The sequence below is a fragment of the Microtus oregoni genome, unplaced genomic scaffold, assembly GCF_018167655.1.
Source record: "Microtus oregoni isolate MIOR12 unplaced genomic scaffold, Mior012 000011F_ref0000422, whole genome shotgun sequence".
Lineage (NCBI taxonomy): Eukaryota > Metazoa > Chordata > Mammalia > Rodentia > Cricetidae > Microtus > Microtus oregoni.
Window position 1 is genome coordinate 29234921 of NW_024543070.1, and position 26665 is coordinate 29261585.

Genomic DNA, 26665 nt, shown 5'->3' on the forward strand with positions numbered 1-26665 from the left:
ACAATTTGAACTGAGGCAAAAAGTGGATAGTCACCAGCTCAGGAGCTAGGCATTCTCAGGAAAGAAAACAATGGGAACAAAGTATGAGTTCAGAGACCAGAATATTCTAGGAAATAGAATTTGTCCCTGGCAGGGGCACAAAGAATTTGTTGTTGGGAATTGAACAAAAGAAGAGGATTAAGCCTCAGTTATTAAGGACTTAATGTACCAAACTAAAAAGTTATCTGGTTTTTATCTGGAGGATAAAGGGGTCCTGTATATAAGAATGTTAAGTGCTACAGTCAGATTTAAAAGCCCGTTCTAGCAGGCTGTGGAAGTGGCCTTGGAGCCAAGGATAGATTAGGAACAGTGACTGTTCAGACTTCCATTTGGAGGCTGACACAGGGATCACGTGGTTGGTTGAGGCACTGGGATAGGAACAGTGAAGACAGGAATTAGGCTGAAGGGGTGACTGGAATAAGATTTGCGAGAATGACTGCTGGCTGGAGGCGCGAGTCCTTGTGACAGGGACTAGAGTTCGATGAGGATGGGAAGGAGAGCTGGCACAGGAAACAGCATTTAAACACCAGAAGAGGTGCCAGTAATAGTATTGTCAGTTCCTGTTCCCTTAACTGGTCCTTCCTCTCTGCCTCAGTCGAAAGCCTGTTTCAAACATCCACTTATATTGCTGCTTTAGCTACTGACTTGTAGGGACACACTCCTTTATTCTGAACGTCACCCAAACATAATTATAGTGCACCAACTACTTGCAAGTCACTGTAACTGGGGACAGATATATTTATCCCTAGTCTAAAGACACAATTGGCAGTCACCTTACAGAAATATTATTATATCCTAACCAAAAGACATGCATTGCCTAGTTAGAAACCATTAAGGTAGGTCATGGCATAAAGGCTCTGGAGAAATACAGCGCAGGATGAGGCAAAGAACAAGGCGTGAGGAATTGTGATTCCTGAATTTGTTTAGATCTGCAACCTCCCCGACACGAGTATGTAAGATTTTGTCTGTTGATGGGCACTTGGTGAAGAGAGTGGAGGTCAGGAATGGCAACAAGTGGTCTTGGATCCTAAAAGACTGAAGAACACTACCTTTCTAGTCTATTGTGCAGTACTGATACAAAAACTTCAGCACGAATAAGAAATAGGACCGAACAAATAGCTCGGTAATCTGCTAGTGCTCTGATATTTAACTTCCTTTATTCTTACAGCCAATGAGATGGGCATTGGGGCACTTGACTGTAATCCTGGCATTTGGGAAGTGGAGAATGGGTTGGAATTCAAAGCTAACCTTGGGTACATGAGTTTGTGGCAAGCCTGGTCTACACAGAGAGCTACAGGACTCTGTCTAAAAATCAAGAAAAAAAATTAATAGTTACTAAAAGATCGGATGATCACTGAGGCCCTACAAGAAGGTGCCCAGACCAAGGCTCACAATCTCATCAGCAGCCACCAGCTCGACTCCTTCCGACCCGGAAGGAACACTTCCAAGCCCCGCCTCCTAGGAGCAGATAGGGAGGAGTCCATTAGGCTCCTGGTGACCAGCAGTCTCGGAGCATCAACACGGAAGTAACCTTCAGCCGGAAGTTCCTGGGCCTGCCTGAGGAGGGGTGGGGGCGGGGAGCCGCAGGCGGACTGCGGGCAGGATGGCGGCTCAAATTCCAATCGTGGCTGCCACTTCTACTCCGATCATAGCCAGGAACAGCAAGAAGAGGCCAGCCAGTCCTTCCCACAACGGCAGCGGTGGGGGATATGGCACCAGTAAAAAGAAAAAGCTCTCCGCCTCCAGCTTTGCTCAGGTACGTTGTCCGCACGGTCCGGGGACGAGAGCGCATGCGCAGGCTCTAGAGGAGCCGAGCACGCTTGCGCAGGGCGGAGCGGAAGCTGCGGCGCGTGCGCAGTCCAGTGGGATGGTGCTGGTTGGGAGGTGTGGCTCGGTTCCAGCAGGAGAACGTCGGAATTCCTGGTGGAAATTAGTGTTTTTGAGTCATAGGCCGGACCTATGGCTTTGGTTAGAAGTCAGCCGCATCATAGCTTAAGGTGGGAGGTTATAATCGGCTTAGTAGAAGGGCCGCCCGGTTCTGTTAGGACTTGTTTTCTGTATCAGCAAGGGAAGTTCGCGGACACCCATAGCGTCTTAGGCAGACACCCCTGAAAGCCTGAGGGGTCGCCCCAGTGTGCAACATGGAGGAATGCAAAGATGACTGATACCTGTGGCTTCCTTCATTCTTTTTTACCTGTGTTAAATCTGAAAGTTAAGAGGTTGAGGTCTAGCCGGCGGTGATAGCACACGCCTTTAATACCCACACCCCGGAGGCGGAGACAGGCGGGTCTCTGAGTTCCAGGCCAACCTGGTCTATGGAGTTCCAGGGGATCCAGGGGGAAACTCTGTCTCGAAAAACAAACAAACAAAACAAAAAGGAGGAAAAGAAAGAGATTGAGGTCAATGACGAAAGTGCGGAGCACAGCGGATTGGCGCAGCAGACTGACAACAGCTGGTGGAGACCAGCAGTGGTTTGGTTGGGCTTGTGTTTTTCCCACTGTAAGGATGGTTATGCTCCTCAACTTGTGTGGTGCGCTTGCTCAGCGACTCTGTCATTGTCACCACTTCCACCTCCTTTTTTGCATTTTCTGGGGTGTTTGCATGCAGTGAAATACACAAACCATACATTGTCTCCACATGAGAACATTCCTGAGAGGCCCAGAAAACTCACGCTGATCTTGTCCTCCTGCCTCAGCCTTGCAATTCTGTCACTATGCCCTTCCCTCCCTGCCACAAGTAACCACTTTTCTGCCCTCTTCTACCTCGGTTAGCTTTATTTATGTACCCCTTCTTCCTCTGCTCCCCAAAACAGGGTCTCTGTAGTCCTGGCTAGCCTGGAACTTGTTCTGTAGACCAGGCTGGCCTCAAACTCAGGGATCCACTTGTCTGAATGCTCCACTCTGGGCTTGTTTGTTTTGTTGGGGTATTATTATTATTATTATAATTATATCTTTGGTTGTTTCGTGTTTGGAAACAGGATCTCATTATGTTTCTCAAGCTACCATAGAACTCAGTATGTATTGCAGGTTGGGATACAGACTTAAATTGCTAATCCTCTGTTTCAGGCTCCTGAATGTTGAGATTAGGCATGCTTTATCATGCCCAGCTCTGTTCTGTACTCTTGATTTGATTCTTCATGAGCTGTATAATGTGTATTCTCTTGTAGTTATCCATAATGTGATTTAATGTTCACTTATGCAGAGACCAAGCAATACAGTCACTACATTAAGATGAATTTCTGTTCTTGATTTTTTTTTTTGCGTTTTGTTTTTTGATTCAGACTCTCAACAATATAGACCCTTGTGATATATAGACCAGGCTAGCCTTGAATTTACATAGATCCACCTACCTCTTCCAGTTCTGGAATTAAAGACCAGTTTTACCATGCCCTGCTCTTTGTGGGCCACCTTTGGTTTGGTTTGGTTTGAGACAGGATCATCTTGCCTTGTACACATTGGTGGCCTGAAATAACTGGTCTTGTAGCAGTTTTCCTGCCTCAGCCTTCTTACGGACATCTGCTATACCATTCCTGGTCTGAATTAACATTTTTCTTTTTTCCAGTCTTTTGAGACAGAATCTTGCTGTATAGCCCAAGCTGACTGTACCCCAGACTGGACTTCTTATTCCAAATTACTGTCAAATCAATCAAATCTGTTGTATTTGATTCTTTTTGTTTTGTCTTTCAAGACAGGGTTTCTCTGTGTAGCCCTGGTTGTCCTGGAACTTGCTCTATAGACTAGGTTGGCCTCCAACTCAGAGATCCTCCTGCCTCTGCCTTCGTCTCCTGAGTGCTGGGTTTAAAGTCGTGAACCACCACCCCTAGGCTGCTATGTTTGATTCTTAAATGATGACAAAACACCCCAGGAGGAAGACAAGGTTGTCCTGAAGTCCCAGACCCAGTCATGGGGGCTGCTGTTGGCAGGAGCCATTGTTCAGCAGACGCGGGGGGAGGGGAGAGCCCCTTGCACCAGTGTCTTACAGCAAGACTAGTATCGCTACCCTGGGACCTACACCGTCATCTTTAGTAATGGGAAGAGAGCATAACCCTTAGTTCTGGGCATTACTTTCCCATCTGTCTTGGCCTTTCATGTCTCAGGGCTGGATATTCCATCTCTTAAAGTCTCTTGGTGTTAATGGTACTTTCATGACATGGAAACCGTAGATCATCATGTGTCTTATTTTAACTGGGGCAGAGCATTGTAGACTTGATTTTCCCTCTGACTAAAGGCCTTCCTGTCATCCTGACTCAGTACTGACTCGGAGGTTGTGAATGGGAGAACGGGGAGATAAGGGTGGAGTCACATGGGAGTGGGTTTAAGAGGAAAGACAAACAGAAACCAGAAAGCTCCCTGGGGTTTATCTGGGTAGAGGTGGCTTAGAGCCCTACACTGCTGGAGAAGCCGTAGCCTTTCATACTCCACAGCAAGTACTCTACCGCTGAGCCAATTCCCAGACCGGCATTCCCTAGACTGCCGCCTGGGACAGCGAGCTCTGGTCACCCACACCCCATTACAGTCAGCAGAAGCACTTTGTTTTGTGGGGTGACCTCTCCCTGGCAGAACTTTACAACTGTCTGTCTAATCTACACTGACTTGCTGCCATGGCTGCTTTTCCCAGGGGCCCCTGGAGGCTCGGGCACTGGAGTTGGCCGTGCTGTGTCCATAGTACTCTTGTCACAGTTGTCGTGAGAGATGTTAAGGACCAGGTTTCTTTCCCCTTAGCATCCCTTTGCTTCCTTAGCAGTTCACCTTGTTTGGCCTAGATGACCTCTTTTCTCCTGACTGGAGGTCTCCGAGATCCTCTAATTAGCAGCTTGTCTTTTCCCCTTTTGCCCTGGATCACAGCCTCTTCAAACAGATTTCAGGGCCAGGCAGGTGGCTCAGTGGTAGAAGGGCTAATGTAGCAGTCCCCGTGCCCTCTCATGTGCTCCAAAAATACATGCAAGGAGATTTCAGTGTGCGTCCCCTCCCTCCTTCTCTCTCTCTCTCTCTCTCTCTCTCTCTCTCTCTCTCCCCCTCTCCCTCCCCCTTCCTCCCTTCTTCCCCCTTCCTCCCTCCTCCCCCCTCCCTCCTCCCCTTCCTTTTTTTTTTTTCTCAAGACAGGATCTCTACATAGCCCTGGCCCTGGAACTAGCTCTGTAGGCCAGGTTGACTTTGAACTCACAGAGATCCGCCTGCCTCTGCCTCTTGCACTGGTATTGAAGGCGTGCACCACCATCACCCAGCTCCAGTGTGTTTCTTAAGGCTTAAGGTTTGGCATAATGCCGGGAAGACTGTAGTAATGGAGGGTGATGGGAGAACGACACTGAGGAGTGATGTGGGCAGAGGAGAGGAGTCCAGGTAGAGACCATGCAGAGACCCTGAGAGGAGTCTGAGAAGGTGGTTAAGGAGAGAGCGTTCTGAGAATGGTTGTGACAGTGAATGACCCTCTCTTCTCATTTCTAGTCACGTCACAGATCCCACAGAGAGGGCACACACACAAACACATGTACTTTCTCAGGAACACAGTCTTCACTCCTAGGTAAATGTTCAACGGAAATGAAAGCACGACAGCTGTTGTAGTTTGGTTTCTTTTTTCTGGGGAAGGTTTTGCTTGAGACAGGCTCACACTATGTAGTTTACATAACAGACTTGTTATGTAGACCAGGCTGGTCTCAAACTCCCAGAGATCTGCCTGCTTCTGCCTCCTGAGTGCTGAGATTGAAAGTGTGTGTCACCATGCCTGGACTAGTTTGATTTTTGTTTCTGATAAACACCATGACGAAAAGTAACTCCTGGTAGAGAGGTAGGTGCTTGTGTATGGCAGCTTTGTTTATGATTGAACATTGAAAGTAGACCAAATGGATAGATAGGTTTTACCACATCCACATAGTGATTTCTTCTCTGCTGAGAAAGAAATTGATGACGCAAACCACTGAGCCATATGAAGGCGTCAGAACTCCAGGTATAAGACACATACTGTCAGGTTTCTTTTGGAAGAAGTTCTGGAAGTAGAAGTGATGTAGCAGAATCAGCATGTTGGTTTCCCTTGGGTCTGGGAGGGATTGGCCAGGAAGGGGCAAGAAAGTGTTCTGGAATGGTGGTGGTGTTCGGTGCCTCGGAAGGGTTTGGTTGTACCAGTGTCAGAACTGGAAACTCGTGAAACCTCTACCTGACTCGTAGGCAGCTCGCTTTGTGAAGACAATGCCTCTGTTCCTAAGATGTTTGTTTGGAAATTGGTTTAGAAGCCAGACAGCGTTTCTTACCTCTGCCTCTTTTCTCTTGTGTTGTTAGCGTAAAGGCTTGTTTTAAAACTGCTTTGCAGGACACTGTGTTCCAGCAATAGCCAGCTGGCCCACGTCCCTCCAGCTTCCTCTTTTTCAGAATTCCCGTGTCCTGTTGTCCCCAAATGCAGACTAGCTCCAGCCTGGATTTTCTGACCAAAATAGACCCTTGAGGTCCAGATTCTAAGGCTAGCTTTCCTATTTCGAGACATAGTTGACAAGATCATCGAGATATAAAGACTACGTGGTGTCATAGAATGGAATTAGATTGAAAAGGTGTGTGCTATGCTGTGTAGCCTTAAACCAGTCCACCTGTGCCTCAGTTTTCTGTAAGATGAGGATAGCCACACTTCCTTAGCAGTTGTCAGAGTTAATGAGACAGCTGGCGCATGTCTATCTTGTTGAAAACAGATGTGAAGAACCCACCTGGATTGGCTTCAAAGATTTTTTCTTTCTGTGTTTTAAGGGTGCCAGCATTGAAGCCGTGAGTGAGAATAAAATGGTGTCCTCTGAGTTTAGTTCGGGGCCTGTGGAAAAAGCTGCCAAACCGCTGCCTTTTAAGGATCCCAACTTCGTGGTAAGCATATAAGATGCTATACAAATACAGGGGTGAACAGCTGCACCTCAGCTCCGATGTAGCTGGGCCTGAGTTGGGTCGGGAGTCCCCTTCTCCCTCAGTTTCATTTGATGGACGGATGGGATGGGGCTGGAAAGGCCTTTCCAGAATTCCCCAGAGGATAGAACTTGGAGGGTGATCTTTCCCATGGTTGTTCCCCTACGCTTTTACTGGCCTTCAGTTTTAAAAGAAGTTTGAAATAGATAACTAAAATAGGAGAACTCCTCACCAATTCCTTTAGATCCCTTTCATTCATGAGGGCTATATTAAATAATCAGTTTTAGTGACCCAAATTATACCTTTAAACATTTATTTATTTTTTATTAATGAGTCTTGGCATCTATTGTAACTGGAGTCTGCAAATACGTTAGTATTCTTTTCCATTTTATTTTTTAATCTTTATAGCACAAACAGAAATTTCCAGAAGGCTTGCCATACCATGATTAAAGCCTGCTTGGGGTTTTCAGGACCACTGGTGATTAGGAGGCCAAATTACACACCCTCAGAGGGGAGTTTAGAGATGTGATCTTAAGGCGAAAACCAACTTTGTGGCAAACTTATTTTAAAGGGATGAGGTCATAAGTGAATTCAAGTAGGCTGAACCCAGGAAGGGATTTGCTTTCCTGTGTACATGCTGAGAAATAGCCATTTGTTGGTTTCTTTCTTTCTTTCTTTCTTTCATTTATTTATTTATTTTGAGAAAAAGTCTCCTATAGCCTAGGCTGGCCTCAAACTCATCCTGTAACTGAGGCTGGCCTTGAACTTCCAGTCCTGCCTCCACCGTGAATAGCTTAAAACTATGTTCTTCCAAACAAAAATAAAAGTATACGGTGAGGTATTTTTAAAAGTCTCAGTGACACCAATAGTTGCTTCCAGACTGAGAGGTGCCTGACAGCTCTAGCGGGCTTGGTGTCGGGTTTGCCAGGCGCATCTTAAACTGACTCGTCTCTTCTAACCCACTTTTCATTTGAGCACTCTGGCCACGGCGGCGCAGTAGCTGGCAAGAAGAATAGAACCTGGAAGAACCTCAAACAGATCCTCGCTGCTGAAAGGGCATTGCCATGGCAACTGAATGATCCTAACTGTGAGCATCTAGAGCCTTCCATGTGTTGGTAATGCAGACAGGAACTTCCCTACAACAAGCCTACATTATTTGCTCATGTTTGTGTTATCGCGGGTGATGTTCTTAGCCTGAGAACTGTAGGGTGGCACCATCCAGGGATATTATGCATGCATCCCCCCTTCACTGTGTCTGTGTTGAGTTCGTTTGTTTAGTTTTTAGTGTCATTATTTGAAATTTCAATCTGGAGAAGCAGGTCCCGCTGTGATAAAGATGGTGTTTCTAGTAGATCTCTCATTTAAACATCTCCTCCTTACATTTGTTTCACAAGCAGCGTAGCCTACCTGTGATGTGGGATTTGGGAGAGTCTCCATCAAGCAGCTTACAGGCCACACACTTACTCTCTGAGTAAATACCTCCTGCCTTAGTATGTCCAGACCTGGGCAAAGCCCGTTAGATGTTTCTGTTCGACTACACTGGAAACTTCAGGTTCCAAGATCTCACCACCTCCTGTCCTGCTGAGCGTCTTCCATGGGGTGACTCAGATGGTGACAAGTTAGTCATCTGGGTGTGGACCACTTGAGTCTGGGTGTGTGGATCCAGTTAGTGGCTGTGTGGCCTTTCATCAGTGGAAGCCCATTTGAGCTGGAGACTGTGACATGGCCTGTGGGTAGATGAACCTGGCAGTTCCACTGGGGTAGCTTGTCTCTGGGGGCAGGGCAGGACCGTAGCTGAGGCCGGCACTTAGTCTGCGACTTACACAGTCTGCTATTTTTGAGAGACCTCCCTTGTTTCTCTGGTTAATCCCCGGAGGCTTCTGCAAGTGTGTAATCACAAAGGAAATCTCAGGACTATTATCACATGTTACCTTAGAATAAAGGAGAAGGAATTCGGATAGTTTGAAGGTTATTTGGTCATCTTTTTTTTCTTTTCTTTCTTCTTTTTAGACTTTAGTATTGATGCTCCTCCATCCTTTAAGCCAGCTAAGAAGTATTCCGATGTTTCAGGCCTTCTTGTGAGTATAATTACATCTGACTATACTAGCATTAAATGTAAGATTTCACAGTCAAGTCTGTCTAAACCAGTGGTCCTGCCTGGAGCAGGCTGTGACCTGAGTTTCTGGGTTGTCGGGAGAGGCCATTGCTCCAGAAAGCAAGACACAGAATTCTCACTTCTTTTTTCCTTGATAGTTAACTGTGCGAGACAGCATGAATGAACAGCCATTTCTGCTTTTACTCTTAAGGTTTTAAAATACTGATTTTACACAATTAGTGGTACTTTAAAGAAAATCTCCTGGACTGGCGATGTAGCTCAATGGTAGAGCATCTGCCTAGTGTCCCTAGCACCGAAGAATGCATCTTTAAGTCAGAGCAGGCAAACACAGTTTCTCAGCCTTTTCTCCAGTGAAGTGGTATATGTAACCCACATATCTAAAAGAGCCGGAGCCCCCCTCTCTGTGTGGTCCTCTGGATCTGGTCCTCTGTCCTCCTTCCTAGTCCACCACCTTGACCCCTCCCATGCTGCTGCATCAGAGCTGCACTGAGGCAAGCGTTGTTGATGGGGGTGGGGTGCACTGAGCTCCCGCTTCCACTCTTGCCGAACAAAGAGTGGGTGCAGAACCTGTAAGGAAATTTCAGCTCACCTTCATCCTTCTTCATCTCTTGGAAATTTGAAAAGTGAGATTTTTCTGCAAATTATAGAAATGATGAAGCGTGCTACTTCTAAAATTTACCTGTATATCATTTCAATGCTTTGCAGTTTAACGAGGATAGCTGCACCATCTGTCACAAACTGGCCAGATTAATTCTATACATTATACCAGGAAGTGTGCTTCTTCCATCATTGCATAATCTCCTCTCTCAACTCTTTCTGAGGTCTGCTTCTGTCTGAATTCATAGAGCTATGTGCTTGTGTTAGGGTGTTTGTTCTCCTGAAGGCTTGTTTGCTGTGAACTTGGCTCCCACTGTGGTGTTGAGCTGTTGAGAGGTGGGCCTGATGAAATAATGATGCTTCTTAGAAATGGATTGCTTCAGGTCAGCTCCCATAGGATGGACTAGTTTCTGCAAGAGAGTGCTGTCATGAAAAGAGCCTCTTCCTTTCTCTGTCTTTGCTTGCACACATGCCTTTCCTTTGCTTGGCCTGTTCTCTTCACACCATGTTGAAATGCATGCAGTGCTCCTGACCTCTGAGCTCTCTCTCCAGCACTGTAAGCCATGTTTCTTCATAGAACACTGTTTCAGCTTTCTTTTTGTGCAAGTTTGCATGGCTTATCTCATGTGAGTGTTTTGCCTTTGTCTGTATCTTTGTATGAAGAGGGAGTTTCTTATAGAGTGGGTCTTGCTTTGTATCCACCTGGCAGTGTGACACCAGATAGATTTATGTGGTTCACATTTCAGTGAGCATTACTGTGGGTGTGTAGTTGGAATTTTCTTTGGGCAGCCAACCAGCTCTCAAATAAAGACACGGAAAGTCATATTAATTATGACTGCTCAGCCTTAGCTCAGGTTTGTCTCACTAGCTCTTTTAACTTAATTTAACCTGTTTCTATTCATCTTATGTTTTACTGTGGGGCTTTTTTACCTTTTTTTCATTCTGTATATCCTACTTTCCTGGTCTTCCATGTCTGTCTGGCCCCTGTCATCTTTCTGTCATTTCCTTTTCTTTCTTCCTTTCTTCCTGAGCTTAAATTCCTACTTCTACTTACTTTCCCTGTCCAAGAGTCCCACGTATACCTCCTCCTTGCTATTTGCTATTCAGCTTTTTTATTAGACCAATCAGGTGCCTTAGGCAGGCAAGGTAAAACAGCAACACATCTTTATGTAAGTAAACAAATGCAACACATATTTACATAGTTAAACAAATATTCTACAACATTTCTGCATTTTTGACTAAAGAAAGGTTTTAGCTCCAACATAATAAGATTATATACAATAAGAACAATTATCAAGTAAGGATTACATTTACAATATCCAGTCCATTTGGATTTGGCAAATTCAGAGAAAATGCTCCATTATTTGTCCTATCTTGATGAGTCCAAAGTTGTATACCTAATTTACTTTCTAGACCTCAAAATACTTTCTTAGATAAACAGTTTAAGCTTTTATATTTCTTAGCCTTATATATTTTACATTTCTTATGTAAGCTTCTTTGTTAAGTTTGGTAACAAGGAAAACTATAACTATCTCATTTTCAACTCCGTCAGAGACACAGGAAGGATATAATATTCCTGAGTAAACAGGAAGTGAAAAATAAACAACTTCCAAAACTATAGAAGTGACAGAAACAGCTGGCTGCCTGGATAGCCACCCAAGTTTCCTCTGCAACATTGGGGCATCCATCTTTGGCCTATAGGCCTAGAATAGCTGACAGACTTTTCTGTGAAGCAGGAATTTTGAAAGAATGTTCCACGTTGTGTTGACAAAGTTTGGCAGTCTTTTTCCTTTGTGTCCTGCTTATCCAGTTTTACAGTATACTGTCAACAGTCAAGGCCAGGGCAGTGTCTTGCCCAAATGGCTAACTGTGCCTCCATATGGAGTTTCTTTGACACCCATTATCCTTTTATGAAGCAGATTGGTTCTGCCAGGAGCAGACATGTCTCATTGTCATGAAAAACCTTAGATAATTAAACATCTTAAATGTCATATTCTGTTAGGTATCTGAAGCATTTGAAGATCACCTATCTATCTAAAATATATGTTTAACCTTGAAAACTTACCTAACATGACTGCAAGTGTGATTGTTATAGGTGACTAACTACTAACCTGCATTTTTAATTATCCTAAATAGTTTGTAATAGTAACTTTCAAGGACTAGACTTTATATTACATTTTAAAATCAATTTCATAGGTACAATACCTTAAAGAACAGTAGAAACATATATATGGTATAGCAAAAATAACCTTAAATTTGTATCAGTATACAAAAATCCATAGTAAGGTAAAATATTTGAGATGAATAGTTGTCTTTCTACCCTTTATTCCTATATCTCTACTAGATGATGACAAACATGACCCACCAAATAACCAAAAACCACCCACCCCATCTCTTGAGAATGTGGGCATTATAGTCTCTAGACTGCTTCCTATTGTTTGGGGGGGCGATGGCATCCCCAGGGAACCCTAAGAAAACTAGATATAGTATTTGTTGTTCAGTCTCTGTCATGGGAAAGTGCAAGGCTTATCTGAAGTCTTGGCTAGAATAGTCTGTGAAACTGGACCATCTCAGCTAGCAGCCTTGAAGTTGTTCTGAACACAGATCTCTGAGGAAACTGCAACAGAACTCTATCTGAAAGCCTGGATCACCTCAGCCACCTGTTTTCATTGGTATCTGGTCCCCTTGCTCTGAAAACACACAAATTTTCAAAGATAACCTACATATCTGTATTAACACAAGTATGGACTGTATATTGTACAGAAGCCAGCCAAAGATTTTTGTTTGTTTGTTTGTTTTATGTTTGATCAGGTAAAAGATATCTGTCAGCTTTATGATTGTTTGGACTCTATAACCAAACCTCTGTCCATGTCATATGAAAGGATGGCATGTAAAAATAACTCATGAGGACTCTGTAACCAACAAGATGGATCATGTCTTGTCCTGTCTCAGAGTTGTTCCCATGTCAAGGGATCAGCATATGTCACCTCTCTGGTAGTTTTTCTAGGTTTAATTCTTTATGTCTGTAGCCAAGATTTTCAGGGAGTCTTCCCCAATCAAATCTGGTCTCTATTAATGTTTCCTGTGGAAACAAAAGCATAATCTTTCCCCCAACACAATACACTTTCTGAATTCCACTTTAAAGTTAAGATATCTCTAAAGTATCTAGGCTGGTTTAATTCAGCAGTTCCTTTTACAATCCCATGTCTCTCAGCAGCTGCCATTCACTCATCAGCATTTAAAAACTTCAAAGTCAACAAAGCACCATTCAGGATCCAGATTCCCTCTGTATATCCCATCCTTACATGGCTTATTCTTTTTATATTTACTTTACTCCTTTAAAGATTTTACTTAATTATTTTAAGCTATTTTTTCCTATGACTGTCTGTACCCATTTTTTTTTTTCTTTCTTAAGCACCTACTTACACTGTAACCTGTTTAAAGTTTTTCCAGTCTGGACCTGTTTTACTGTTCACTCATAGTGTTCTCTGACCATGTGAGCAAAACCTTAAACTGTTAAGTGGCAGCCAGGTCCTCAACTGTGCGGCTCTAGTGGCTGGCTACACCCGTCCTCAGGTCCATGAGAGCCGAGCCTTAAGCCAAGAGCTGCATTTTACTGCTCCAGCTCTAGGAATTAGGTGCGCACCAGAGCTGTAGTAATAGGGGCAGCGGGGCTGCATCCCCAGCACCCCAGCCGCCCGCATGGCTAGCTTATGCCCGAAATAACAACACACAAACTGTATTCATTTAAACACTGCTTGGCCCATTCTCTTCTAGGCTAATTCTCACATATTAATTTAGCCCATTTCTAATCATCTGTGTATGGCACCCCAAGGTGCGCTTACCAGGAAGATTCTAGCCTATGTCCATCCTGGGTCGGAGCTTCATCCTGGGAGCGGGGCATGGCATCTCTCTCAGGCGTCTGCTCCCGAGAGGAGAGTTGTCGAGACTGAGCTCACTTCCTCTTCCTCCCAGCGTTCTGTTCTGTTTATTCCTCCCACCTATCCTCTAACCAATAAAATGGGCCAAGGCAGTTCCTTTATTAGCCAATGACCTTCCTCCATCACAGGGCAGGCATTTTTACTTAACTAGCTGTTTCTACTTAGCGTACTGGTTGTTCAAGTGCTCTGCTGCACAACAGTGCCTCTTAACAGAGGTATATTTTTGTCAGCTTCCTCAGACCCTATGTGTAAATTTAGGCCTCACATTGGGCGCTGTATGTAGTTGGAATTTTCTTTGCATTGTCAACCATCTCCCAAATAAAGACATGGAGAATTATTATTAATTATGAATGGTTGGCCTTAGTTTAGGCTTGCCCCACTAGCTCTTTTCACTTAATCTGACCTATTTCTCTTCATCTACGTTTTACCTCGGGACTTTTTACTTTCTTCACTCTGTATGTCCTACTTTCCTGCTTCCTCCATGTCTGTCTAGTTGGCCCCTGTTGTATCCTTTTCTTTCTTCCTTTCTTTCTGAGCCTAAATTCCTCCTCTTACTTAGTCTCTCTGCCCAGAAGTCTTGCCTATACCTCCTCCCTTGATACTGACTATTCAACTTTTTATGAGACTAATCAGGTGCCTTAGGCAGGCAAGGTAAAACGGCAACACATCTTTACATAATTAAATGCAACACATCTTTGCATAAAGAAATATTCCACAATATGGGTGAACTTAATCCACCTGTTTTCTTTGATCCATCTGCATGCCTTTATCCCTTGTTTTGGTCATGTGTTGGTCTAATTGGGCACTTTTAAACACTTTGGAACAGTTTAGTTTACAGTAAGACTGAGAGGCTTGTCGGGGGAGTTCTTACGCTCCCAATTCAGCTCATTCCATTATTAACACCTGCGGTGAGTTTTTTACGATTAGTGAACCACTAGTGATGCATTGTTACCACAGTTTATTAATTTTCTTAGTTTGGGGCCAGGTGTAGCCTAGTGATTAGCTTTGCCTCATGTGCAAAGGATGGTTTGATCCTCAGTACCACCAGCTGAGAAGGAGCATGAGAGAGAAAGGCAGGCTGAGAAGAGGTGGGAGATGAAGAAAGAAAGGCAAATATTTTTAGATTCTGCCCAAGCCCGGTGTCCTGTCTTGTCAAGGACACCATAGTCTTTAGTTGTCATAACTCTTTAGGCCACTCCTAACTGTGGCACTTTCTCAAATTTTCCTTGTTTTTGGCAGCTTTGTCAGAGGTTTGTGTGTGTGTGTGTGTGTGTGTGTGTGTGTGTGTGTTTTGAGATAGTCTGATGGACTTCTCTAGCTTGTCGTGAGCTCCTGAGTTCACGTGATCCTCTGCCCCAGCTGCGGAAGCGCTGGGACTAGAGGCCTGTGCCACCATAGCTGGTTGCGGGTCAGGTTCTTTACAGAGTGCTCTGCTATGGAACTGTGCCACGTGCTTTCCTCAAGAGGGAGCGAGGCCAACTGGGCATTTTAATTCTTATTTATGCCCCCTTTAAAAGAAGCTGAGTAGTTGCCCTCCTAGATCTAATGCTCATCTTGCCACAGAGTTTGTTTTCAGCACTACACTGCTTTTTCTGGAGTGTGAGGCTCGTGTACTAATCCCTTTCCAGCGCATTCTTGTTCTATGTTGTCATATTTGCTGCTTAAGATAGCACAAAATAGATTGTTAGTTCTTGTTTTAGTTATCTTTTAGAGAAACAAAATTTTTAAAGAATTTTTTCTTTGTTTATTCTATTCCTAGCCTTCTTCACTAGGTTGTGTATGTCCATCTAGCAATCTGATCCCACAGCTTTTCACTAGAACTACTTCCTGAGTCTCCCATGATTTCTGTTTCCTCGGCCATTGGTCTCTGAACCCTCTTTTCTGTTGAATATGTGCTGTGCTCATTTCAGTGGTCATCTGAGGCAGGAAACCTGGTGTGGCCCCCATTACTGTTCTGTCCTGAAATGGGGATCTTGCCCTATGTCATTTTGAGCAGCTGGAAGTCATGGTTTATGTACAGACTCAAAGGCTGGCTCCTTGGTATATCCGCTTTTTCCTCGACCCTGACAAGCAACCAGCAGCTGGTACAGTGGTTCTCACCTGTGAAGAGGCATAAGCGCCATTTTGAAGACCATTATTCCAGGCCTTTGTGTCATCAGCAGAGGTCTTGCTATATATATGTTACCTAAGCTTTGACTATAAGAATTAAGGTGTTAAGAACATATGAAGAACTCTACTCCCAAACCACTGACAGTTCTTTAAACGAAGTGGGGAAGAGCTAGGCTAGGCAGTGGCAGAGGAAATATGGGTGATCAGGAGTTCACCTCACCTGTAGCTAGGAAAACACTATCAGATGGAAGGACTGAGAATGTTTGATTGTATATTTCAGCCTGGATGAAGAGATTGTGTGTTCGTACACTGCTCTTTGGGAGTAGAAAGGGCATTGATGCAGCTCCCTTGAATGACAACTTGGCACATTTTCTTAAAGAAAACAAACAAAGAAAGAAACCTATGACTTGGCAGTTTGCCTTCTATGCAGCTCCCCAGAGAAATGGGATGCACAAAAAACTCAGGCAGAAATGTTTCTGAACGACTATTAGCAAAGTGTTGGGGGTCCCATGATGGTCTTTTGTTGAGATGTGCGGCTGTTTTCTGGGAGCTGGATCGATGTGGAACAGTTCCAGGGTCCATTCTTGACTAGAAAATGCCAGCAGTGTGGATTGTATGGTAAAGACACACACATACACACACACACACACACACACACACACACACACACACACACTGGGTAATTTCTCTGCTTGGTTTGTCTAGTAAGACATAAATTTTGAAAGCCTGGAAGGATCCCCACCAACAGTGGCTTTTTCAGGGGAAGCCAAAGACTCTGAGGTAGAAGATGCTGGTGAAGGCTTCTTTCTCTCTGTGGAAAGCTTTAGTTTTATTCTTTAGATGACAGTAATTCAGCTTGCCTGGGCACAGGAGGAAGGCATGGGTGTGTTACACCTGCGTTTTCCAAAGCTATGATGAACGCCATGACTCTAGAGGCTGCTGGGGGTTGTGAACGCTGCCTGTCATCCTAAAGCCAAGGCAAGGCCGAAGCAGTTTGCTGAGTCCCATGGGCAGGGAGCCTGCTTTTTCTTCCAGTCTCAAGGGACGGAATCCAGAGGAGGGTGGGATATTCTTTACTCATCTGGCTCAGAGATATAGTTTGTCTTACTCCTTTCTATTCAGAGCACTGTGTGCTGACTCCTGGCTCCAAGGCTGTTCCAGCTTTTGTCTGCGCCACAAGGTCTCTGTGTTCTTAATTGTTTATGTGGCAGCTTTCTTGGCATGAGGTGTGAACTCAGGTGGCCAACTCAGCATGGTGTAGTGGTAGGAGTGAGGCTGCCACACATGAAGCCCCAGGGAGGCTGACCGTAGCTTTATGTGTGGAGTCAGGTTATCTATTCCAGGTTCATGTCCTGCATCCTCTGAGAACATGAGGATGGCTTGCCCCGCCAGAGAGCTCACCCAACTACTGCACAGCCACGAGCTCTGAAACAGCTTTGTTACTGCTCCTCAAATCGGGCCTTTCCCTGTGTTGCTGTCATCAAAGGAAACGTAATTCACAGGAGACAGCATCGGACAGCATTCCTCCCATCCTCTGGCCCTTCCCTGTCTCTCTGCTCCTGTCCTTGAGCCTCAGAAGGGAGAGATGTTCGCTTAGGGTCGGCCGAGCACTCAACAGTCCCTCATTCTCAGCACTTTGATGAGTTCTGAGTCTCTGCAGAGGTTGGAGTCAGAAGGCCGGGATATGTGAGCATCATGAAACGAGTCTTGGATCTGCAGTTTGCAGTCCTTGAGATACCAATAAGAAGTGTCCCAGGATCTGGTGGGGCCGTTCCTCTTCCTCCAGACTGTCCCTGGAGTGCTCTTCAAGTCTGGAAAGATGAATGAGCCTGCCAAAGTGAGCAATTTAGTGGTTTTGTTTTTGTTTTGTTTTGTTTTCTTCAGTTTTTTGAGACAGGTTTTCTCTGTAGCTTTGGAGCCTGTCCTAGAACTCACACTTTGTACACCAGGCTGGCCTTGGACTCAGATCTTCCTGCCAGGGTTCAAAGGTGTGCGCCACCACTGCCTGGCACAATTATTGTTCTCGGTGACAGTGCAACATAACGAAGATGTATTTTACTTTGACTAAAGTAATAAAAGATTAAAGTTGTGCTTAAAATATCTCCACTAACAACTTTCTGTCCTTCCCTTGCCTGTTTCTCTCCCAGGCCAACTACACAGACCCTCAGAGCAAGCTGCGGTTCAGCACCATTGAAGAGTTTTCCTACATTCGCAGGCTACCGTCTGATGTCGTCACAGGCTACCTGGCCCTGAGGAAGGCCACGAGCATCGTTCCCTGAGCCTGGGAAGTGGAGATGAAGTGGAAATGACCTTGAAAACAGACTCTGCCCTTATGGTTTTGTTTCAGGGAAACAGATGTGTTCTGCTGTCAATCCAAGAGTGTCAGCTCTGTGTCGTGCAAAGATTGTCTGGCTTTACCATGAGGGTCTTTCTGACTTTTTCCCTCCAAGTGTGATGTACCTCTTTTAAGTCATATTTCAGTTGTTGCAAGTAAAAATTGTTTGATAAGAAAATATAGTAAAATTACGCATTTAAATTAACTCAGGCAAGTCCCGGATTTGGTTTGCGAGTTGTAAACCCTTGTCAAACATTTTCAATGAATGTGCAATGAAAACACAGGTCTGGATCGTCCTGGACCTTGGCCAGCATGTCAGCCCTTCCCCGGATCAGAAACTTCTCTTTTCTGCTGTGCTGGCAGGAGTTGGAAACTTTAGAAGACTTTATCCATCATGGCATGCCTGCTGGTGATTTGTCTCTGCTAAAGCCCAAAGGATAAATCCAGCCTTAAAAGGAAAAGCAGTCGAAGAGACAGATTTTGGAGGCCCAGCAATTAAGATCACCTATTGCTTTTGTAGGGCACCCACGTTTGGTTCTTAGTGCTCACATGGTGACTCCCAACTGTCTCTAACTCCAGTTCCAGGGCATCCAACCCCTCTTCTGACCTCCAAGGACACAGAGTGTGTGTATACATATGCACATGTATGCAGACAAACTCTCGTAATTATAAAAATAATATGAATATTTTTTAAAATTTGTGTTTTCTTCTCAAGACCACACTGATATCCACACTGCTCTGACGTGAGTCCTGCTAATACATGCTGCATGTCTCCACTGTAGAAGAGGAGCCAAGAGGTACACCTTAGAGTGGCCAGATGTCAGAGACTCTGCTAGAGCGGGGAGAGGAGAACCATGCCACGGTCGTTACTTTTCCTGCAGTGACCACATGTCTGGCATGGAGGATGCGTGTCCACAGCTGTGGGGCAGGCATGAGGCAGCTGGCCACACCGCAGCCACGGCCATGAAGCAGAGAACAGACAAAAGAGGATGGGAATACCCCCGAGAAGATGTGTGGGGATACTTACGTTCACTTTTAATCGGGATGCTGGTGTCACAGTGTTAAAGGAATGGGTTCGTATTTTAGAGACAGAGGCTAACACATTAATGGACAGAGCAGTGTGGTATCTGTGATTTGTTTTAGGATGACGTAGGAGAGAGGAAATAGATGGAAGTAGTGTTGAGACAAGATTGGCCGTGAGTCAACTATTGTGTGCTAAGTACACGGAAGTTCATTACACTGTTCTACTCTGTGTGTGTTCTAATTTCTCCATAATAAACTTAACAAGGATGTGGTATTTTTATTGCCAACAGTTGAATAGGGAAAGTACCCACTTTCTGAAGCTTCTCAAACAAAGAGGAGATTAGGGAGAAAGAACCACAAGGCAGTGACATTGTCCTGTCAGTGGTCCGAATCGAGGTCACCTTTGCTGTCTTGGAGTCAGAGAACTGTGTGGGTCAGCTTTCTGTTGCTGTGTCAAAGACCTGAAAAAAGTTGGAACATTCACGATCCAGTCACCTCTCAAGTGAGCCGCAGTTTGGGGACCAAGCTTTCAGTGCATAAGCTTTTTGTGGGAGCGGGGGTACTGGCAGCTTTTTGGGTATAGTAAATCATAGGAGACAGGGTTTGGGGTGCATCGGGATGGCTTCTGTGGCTTGAGGAAACACCTGTCAATCGTACTCCTGACAGTAGCTGCACATGAGGTCTGGAATCTGTCAGCACAGATCCATCTGTTCTGTCTACAGAACTTCCCAGAGAGCTGAGCGAGGAGTATGGCAGAAACAGTCAAACGGATGCATGCAGAACATCGTATTCAATGTCTGGCATTGTCCCTGAAGGGGCCTTTTCTGTAGAAAGGCCACAAACTCATCTTTATCTCTGGCTAGCAGTTTCCTCCCATTTGTTGTCACGACTGATAACAGTCACCGAGGCTGGGCTGGCCTACTGCAAAAAGCCCTTGTAATATTCCACGCTGCAAAACCCCAGGCCGCACTTGCCAGTGTGCATCCTGCAAACACACAGGAGGAAGTTTGATCGTCAAAGCACTGAGCACAAGCGAGCTGTTGGGGTGAGAGGAATTGCTGTCCCTGAACTTCAGCTGGGCTGTGCCTCACTGAGGAAGGAGGGGAGGAGATGCTGTCTTAGGGTTCATGGTGCTGTGATAAGTAAGCCACTGGGGGTGGGAAGCGTGCCTGTCAGCTTACACTTCCATCGCCTGGAGACAAGCGCTGATGCCCTGGCCACAGAGCAGTGCTGTTTGCTGGCTTGCTCCCCATGGCTTGCTCAGCCTGCGTTTTTATAGAACCGGGACCACCACAATGGGCTGGGCCCTCCCTGATCAATCCCTAATGAAGAAAATGCCCCATGTGCTTGCCCACAGCCTGATCTTCAGAGGTTTTATTTCCTCAGTTGAGGTTCCTCCTTTCAGATAACTGTAGCTTGTGTCAAGTTGATATAAAACTCGCCAGCACAGACACCGCTTGTGTCTGCTGCAGAAACATCCCAGGAGCTCCTGCTGCCCCACAGGTGAGCTCTTTGGCGGAGCACTCAGACCTGAGCTCGAGTTACATTTTGTTCCACCTCTACAACTGACCAACCCTGTGGTCTAGTCCAGTTTCTAGTTCAGTCTTAAGTTATTAATCCCTCATAAAATGTCCTTCTTGATAGACTCAAACAGGATTAGAGTCAAACTCAGAAGGTGACCTTCATTCAGCTCCTGAGGGTCTGAATGGGATCTTCTGCCTCCCTCAGTCTGTGTATTAGAAAGGCGGGTCTTTCCCGACCTGGACCTTCTCCTTGATTGTTTTTCTCATTCCTCTTGGATGGAAACTTGTAACCCACAGGTGGCAACTGGACATGCTGTGGCAGCTCCACCAGCTGGCCTGGGTCTGCTGGTTCTCCTCCTGCTTATTCTAGACACTCACTCTGCCTTTCATTCTGTGTGTTTTATAAGCCAGTTCTTTGTCATGGGTCAAAAGAAGGAGTAGCTGAGCAGCTAAATCAATAATGAGATGGGGTTAAGGATGTCGCTGGAGTGGCCGAGCGCTTTGCCTCGCATGCTCAAAGCCTGGCGTCCATCCCCAGCGCTACTGAAAACCACCCCTGTGCACACACCTCTAATCCCAGCGCTCTGGAGGTAGAGGCAGGGACTCAGAAGTTCAAAAGTCAGCCTAACTACGTCGTGAGCTTGAAGCTAGCCTGGGCTACCGGAGGAAAGGAGAAAATAAACATGATCTGTAACGGAGACCAGGAGGGAGTGAGGCATGGTGGGTAGTGAGCAGAGACCCTGATGGACAAGTTCCTGCAAAAGCAAGAACAAGGAGCCCAGCAAAAGTGTTTGCTGAGCCTCCTCACCACCCTTAGCCCTTCATGCCTCCTTTCGTATCCCTTGTGTATCCTGCCGTTGTCTATTCCCCGTGGATAACAGGCCATAAACGCTTAAAGGCAGACAAAAATGAGGGCTAGTGGTCCGCTTGTGCTGGTGACTGGGCAGGGTGGAGACAGGGAACTCTTCTACTGTAAACACAGAACTCCTGGATCCACCTGGGTTTCTTCCATGACTCAGTGGTCTCCGTTCCAGCTGCAGACAAAGCCCTTCCTGGAAGAGCCGATGTTTTCCTGGCCTACAGGATGCTGGCTGCTGACAGGTGCACAGTGGGCACTGAACACAGCTCTCCCCCTACAGGGGTCAGAAGATGAGTCACATCCACCAGCCTGGTGATTTGACGTCTTGGCTTGCTCCATCACGCACGTGGGACGGCCTGGCCTAGGGTTGTGCGGTGTGGAACACCGGAGGGCTTTTGCAGCAATCCAGTCGAGACCTTGGTGAGTGACATCTCCCCTCATAACAACTGGGGAGGAAACTGGAAGCTGGAGATAAAGAAGAGAGTTTCTGGTCTTTTCAAAGAAAGAATCTATCCAAAGACAGCACAGAGTACTGCGTACAAAGTGTACAGTTGCCCGCACTTCTTACTCTACTGTGGTAGGCTTTGTAGAGAAACTGTAGCCTGATTATTTGTGCGCTGAGTGCTCATTTGTCCTTCAGTGAAGGAAGCAGTCTCAGATATTGGGCCATTCACACAGGAAACATGGTTGAGCCTGCCCGGGGCCTCTGGGAAGGAGAGGGAGGGAGGGTGTGTGCTGACTCCGCAGGGCTCCATCGCTGACCACTTCCCTTCCGCCAGGCTCAGTGCCGCACCAGGCTTCTCATGTGCTGACTCCATGTCTTCCCCCTGTAGCCTCAGAACTGGGAACACAAGGAGCTTCTGCTATTGTCAGTTTACCCAGTGTGTGGTGTTCTGACATAGCGGCAGGAGACAGATCAGCATGAACACCATTTTATAGTCTAAAAAAAGTAAGAAACTATTGAAATGATTCCTGTCAATGGTTCCTGACAGGGAGGTCATAGGTGAATTGTTTGGGGGCGGGGTTGGCCAAGAAGGTGAGCTTAAATATTTGGAGAGAGAAATTTGCTTTAACTCAAGGTTAAAAGACTGCTGATGTTTCCCACCTCCCCCCACCCTCCGGAACTCAGGCTCACATACTTGGTGTGGGACCCACTCCCTCCTACTGCTTCACTGCATAAGCCCACCTCCTCCATCAGGACACGGGTCCCTTCTGTCCCCAAGTCAGTGAGCTTCAGCCATTGCTGAAGGGCAGTGGCCACTCCTAGGATAGCTCGAAGTATCTGTTGTCAAGTGTGTCGCATGCTCCCAGCAGTCCAGAGTGCTCCCCTCACACCCAGGGAGCCTGAAGTTCAAGGGTGAAACAGCCCAGTTCCCAGGGAGCAGCGAGGGTCACCAGCCAGGCCTCTCTGTCTGCGCACAGGGCACCTCAGTCTCTGCTTCCCCTGAAGAAGATTGGCATGGAGCTACCTGAAGAGGGTAAGGAGGAGACAGGGACTTTGTCTGGGTAAGCACACCCACGTTATCCTCAGTGTGTGATCCCGCACTGCAGTGATGGCCTCCAGGAACTGAGTCAAATGTGTCTAGAGCAGTGGTTCTCGACCTTCCTAATGCTGCGACTTCCTCACGTTGTGGTGACCCCCTGACCATAAAATTACTTTCACTGCCACTTCATAACTGTATTTTGCTAGTGTTATGAATTATGTAAATATCTGATATGCGGGATATCTGATATTTGAGCATGACAACCCACAGAGATTGAGACCCATAGATTGAGAAATGCTGGCCTAGATATTTCTGACGGGGTACTTTTGAGATGGGTCTCGGATCTTTGAAGGCCTCCAAGAAGAAGAAAAAGAATGAGATCCCCAGTACCTTATAGAACTGTGTGTCATTCCTGCTCTTTCCTGCAGCTCTCAAGGAAGAGCCCAGCCCCCATTCTGCTCTCGGTGACAGCCAGTTGTGTCGGTTGCTCTTGTAAGCAGGTCACAGGCTGTGTCATCAGTATTCACAGAACGTTATTGCCTCATTATTAACCACGAAGGAAACAGTCTTGGGGACCGTGGTCCATTCACCTAAGCTACATGAGAGTCGTGGCCCAAGCCTGTGCTGCAGCCTCTGGGAGGGGAGGGTTATCAGGGAGGAGTGTGCTGGCTCCCTGGCCTCCCCACCCCACCATCCTCATCCTGATGAAGACTCGCGGCTTTGCATCCTTGCTTCACGGTTCTCAGAACTGCATTCTGCATGTAGAAGCATGCTTCTTACGTCCCACTGGCGACTCTGGTCTAGTGTCTCCTGAAATAAGTTGTATCCAATGTCCCATTTCTTTTCCCACATCATGGCAAGCTCATTCTCAGTCCCTGTCACCAGTCATCCCTCAGCCCTCAGTTCAGCAGTTGCCTCTTCTGGAGAACTTCCGCACCCCTCCCTCCAGCCATCCTCCCATGGATCTCTGCACCGTAGTTGCCGTGTTCACTGAGACCCCTGTGGTCTGGGAGACCGACTCCATGTAGACTCTGAATGCAGCAGAGCTCTAGGAACATCTCTCGCGGGCTGGAGAGATGGCTCAGCGGTTAAGAGCACTGGCTGCTCTTCCAAAAGTCCTGAGTTCAATTCCCAGCAACCACATGGTGGCTCACAACCACCTGTAATGAGATCTGGTGCCCTCTTCTGGACTGCAGGCATACATGCGGGCAGAACACTGTGTATATAATAAATAAATAAATCTTATTTTAAAAAAAGAAACATCTCCCAGCTGTGGTGGTGCACAGCTGTCTTCCCAGCACTTGGAATGTAGAGGCAGGAGGAGGCATTTATTCCCAGATATATTTGGGTTTGAGACCAGTCTGGACTGCATAAGACACTGTCTCAAAAAAAAAAAAAAGACAAAGAAACACCCACAGGAGGCTGGGGGATGTAGCTCACCTAGTAGAGTGAAAAACCTGGATAAATACAGACCCCCCCCCCAAGCAGGAAAAAAATAGAGCCAAAAATCTAAGCAGGAGGGAAGAATCAGAAATCTAGGATTAGCCCGTTCAGTGACTGTGTTTCAGAAACTAGCTGAAGATAAAGTCAGTTTGAGAATAATCTTGAGAAACAGGGAGTTGCCCCCTTGTGATTATCATTGGTATTTTTGGAATTTTCTATGATGCCCTTCCTACCCCTTTGGATTACTGGGCTGTGGTTTCTTCCCTTTAAAAACCCCTTCTCCCAGTTACTCGGGGTCGAACTTCTCCCCTGCATGGGTTATGAGTCTCGGCCCCAGTGCACTGGTACCTGTCAAATAAACCTCGTGTGATTGCAGCAAGGACGGTCTCTCTTGAGTTACTGGGGCGGTCGTGTTATCCCGAGACTTGAGTAAGAGTCTCCCCACACCGGGGGTCTTTCAGAGTACTTGTTTAGCATGCATGAAACCCCAAGCTTAATCTGCAGAACCACACGGAACCAAGCCGAACCACCATTTGGGAGGTAGAGGCAGGAGGATCAGAAGTTCAAGGTCAGCCTTGGTTATGCAGTGAGTCCCAGGCCAGTCTAGAATGCGTACTAGTAACTATTAGGTATTGCTAACCTAGGAAGAGAGGGAGGTGTTCAATGGAGGAAAAATAACCAGAAACTTCTTGGCACTCAGCATCACGCGCAATTTGCAGAATAATGAATAGTTCTTCAAAGTGGTGGGGGTGGGTAGGTGAGATGGGTAGGGGGTAAAGGTTCTCGTCATCAAGTCTCATGACCCACCCCTGATTCTATGTGGAGGAAGGAGAATTGACTCCTGCAAGCTGTACCCCCCCCCCCAACACAATGAATAAATGTAACTGAAAGTACGAGCATTCTGAGGGCAATGCTCTAACCCTTCAGCACCGCTCTTTTGGGTAAAGTTGCCCATAGAGAGAATGCCTGCAACTTTGTCTTCTTTCCATACACTTGCTAAACCCACTGCCATCCCGTTGCTTCTCTAGAATCTAGGAATTAAAACAGAATTTAGCCCCAATTATATGCTCTACTTATGTTGAACTTGAAATTTGACATGCTATGACTGTGATTTTAGGAGACTAAAGTCTGCCTGATTTCAAAATTGCTGGTTGATACAAGTTCAAAATAATTTGGTTTAGAAGTTTGGCAGTTTGCTTCCTTCTTTTCTTCCTTCCTTCCTTCGTCCCTTTCTTCTCTCTCTCTCTCTCTCTCTCTTTCTTTCTTTCTATCTCTCTCTCCCTCCCTCCCTTTCATGTATGTGTGTGTGTGTGGTATGTATGCATGTGGGACATATGTAGGCCAGAGAAGGACATCAAGTGATCCTGTTCTATCTTTCTCTTTCTTAAAAGACCTTGGGACAGATCTCTTGCTGAGCCTGGAGCTAGGCTGGTGGCTAGCAAATCCCAGTGATCTTCCTGTCTCCTTCACACACACCCCTGCCCACCCTGTGCTGGGATTACAGGTGCACATAGCCACACCTTTTACAAGGCCTTTTACAGGGTGCTGGAACTTTACACCCTCTTCTTCATGCGTATGCACGAAGTTCCCTAACCTGCTGAGCCAGCTACCTCGCCCTCTTTCATTTCTTTCTCCATTCACCTGGGAATGGCGAGACACGTCCTGCCACATGAGCATTTAAATGATGATCAAGGTAGCTGGACATGGTGACACACACCTGTAATCCTAGCACTTGGGAGCCTGAAGCAGGCGGATTGTGAGGCTAGCCCGAACAATACAGCAAATTCAAGCCAGCCTGAGTTACACAGGGGGTTGTCTCCAAAAGGGGCAGGGTGAAGATGGTACAGTGGTAGCTGCTATTGTAGGGTGCTACTGTGGGGTGCTATTGTAGGGTGCTACTGTAGGGTGCTAGGGACAGCCAGGAAGAGACACTGATAAGCATGAAGGTCAGATGCACCAGAAAGATGATGGGACCCGGACTGAACCAACCAGAGTAGGCTCTCTCCACCAAAAATGGTGCTGGAATAGTCGGGGGGATATAAATAAGAGATGTATTGTCATGTTTTAGTAAAAGCCGGGAAGGAATAGGCTAGAGTTTTGAGGACACAGAAAAGGCGAGAGGGTAAGTTAAGAACAGAAAACTTTCCCTGGATAGTGGTCATTTCCTACAGCAATTAAAAAGTTTGTAACGTGTGTAGAGAAGTCAAGGAGAAGCCAGAGATGGAGCAGGCAGTGGCCTGGTATCCAGCAAGAAGCCCAGGCCTGCAGCAGTGACTCAGGAAGGAGGAATGTGGCCCAGGCAGCCTGCAGCTGTGATAAGG

The 26665-nt window shown here is 46.1% G+C and overlaps 1 protein-coding gene across 1 annotated transcript; it reads left to right on the plus strand.

The window, feature by feature from the left end:
- Positions 1-1564: 1564 nt before the first annotated feature.
- On the plus strand, positions 1565-19301 carry LOC121453391 (INO80 complex subunit C-like). The gene is made up of 5 exons (XM_041660130.1): positions 1565-1795; positions 6768-6878; positions 7890-8001; positions 8925-8992; positions 17825-19301. The coding sequence occupies exons 1-5, from the start codon at positions 1643-1645 to the stop codon at positions 17954-17956; spliced, it is 576 nt and encodes a 191-aa protein (XP_041516064.1). The 5' UTR covers positions 1565-1642; the 3' UTR covers positions 17957-19301.
- Positions 19302-26665: the final 7364 nt, after the last annotated feature.

What these genes read in the sequence shown, in the direction of transcription:
- LOC121453391 (XM_041660130.1), top strand. Translation starts at nt 1,643, where the DNA reads ATGGCGGCTCAAATTCCAATCGTGGCTGCCACTTCTACTCCGATCATA. An exon ending in CCGCCTCCAGCTTTGCTCAG is followed by an intron (nt 1,796 to 6,767) that starts GTACGTTGTCCG and finishes CTGTGTTTTAAG; the next exon opens with GGTGCCAGCATTGAAGCCGT. An exon ending in TTAAGGATCCCAACTTCGTG is followed by an intron (nt 6,879 to 7,889) that starts GTAAGCATATAA and finishes TTTTCATTTGAG; the next exon opens with CACTCTGGCCACGGCGGCGC.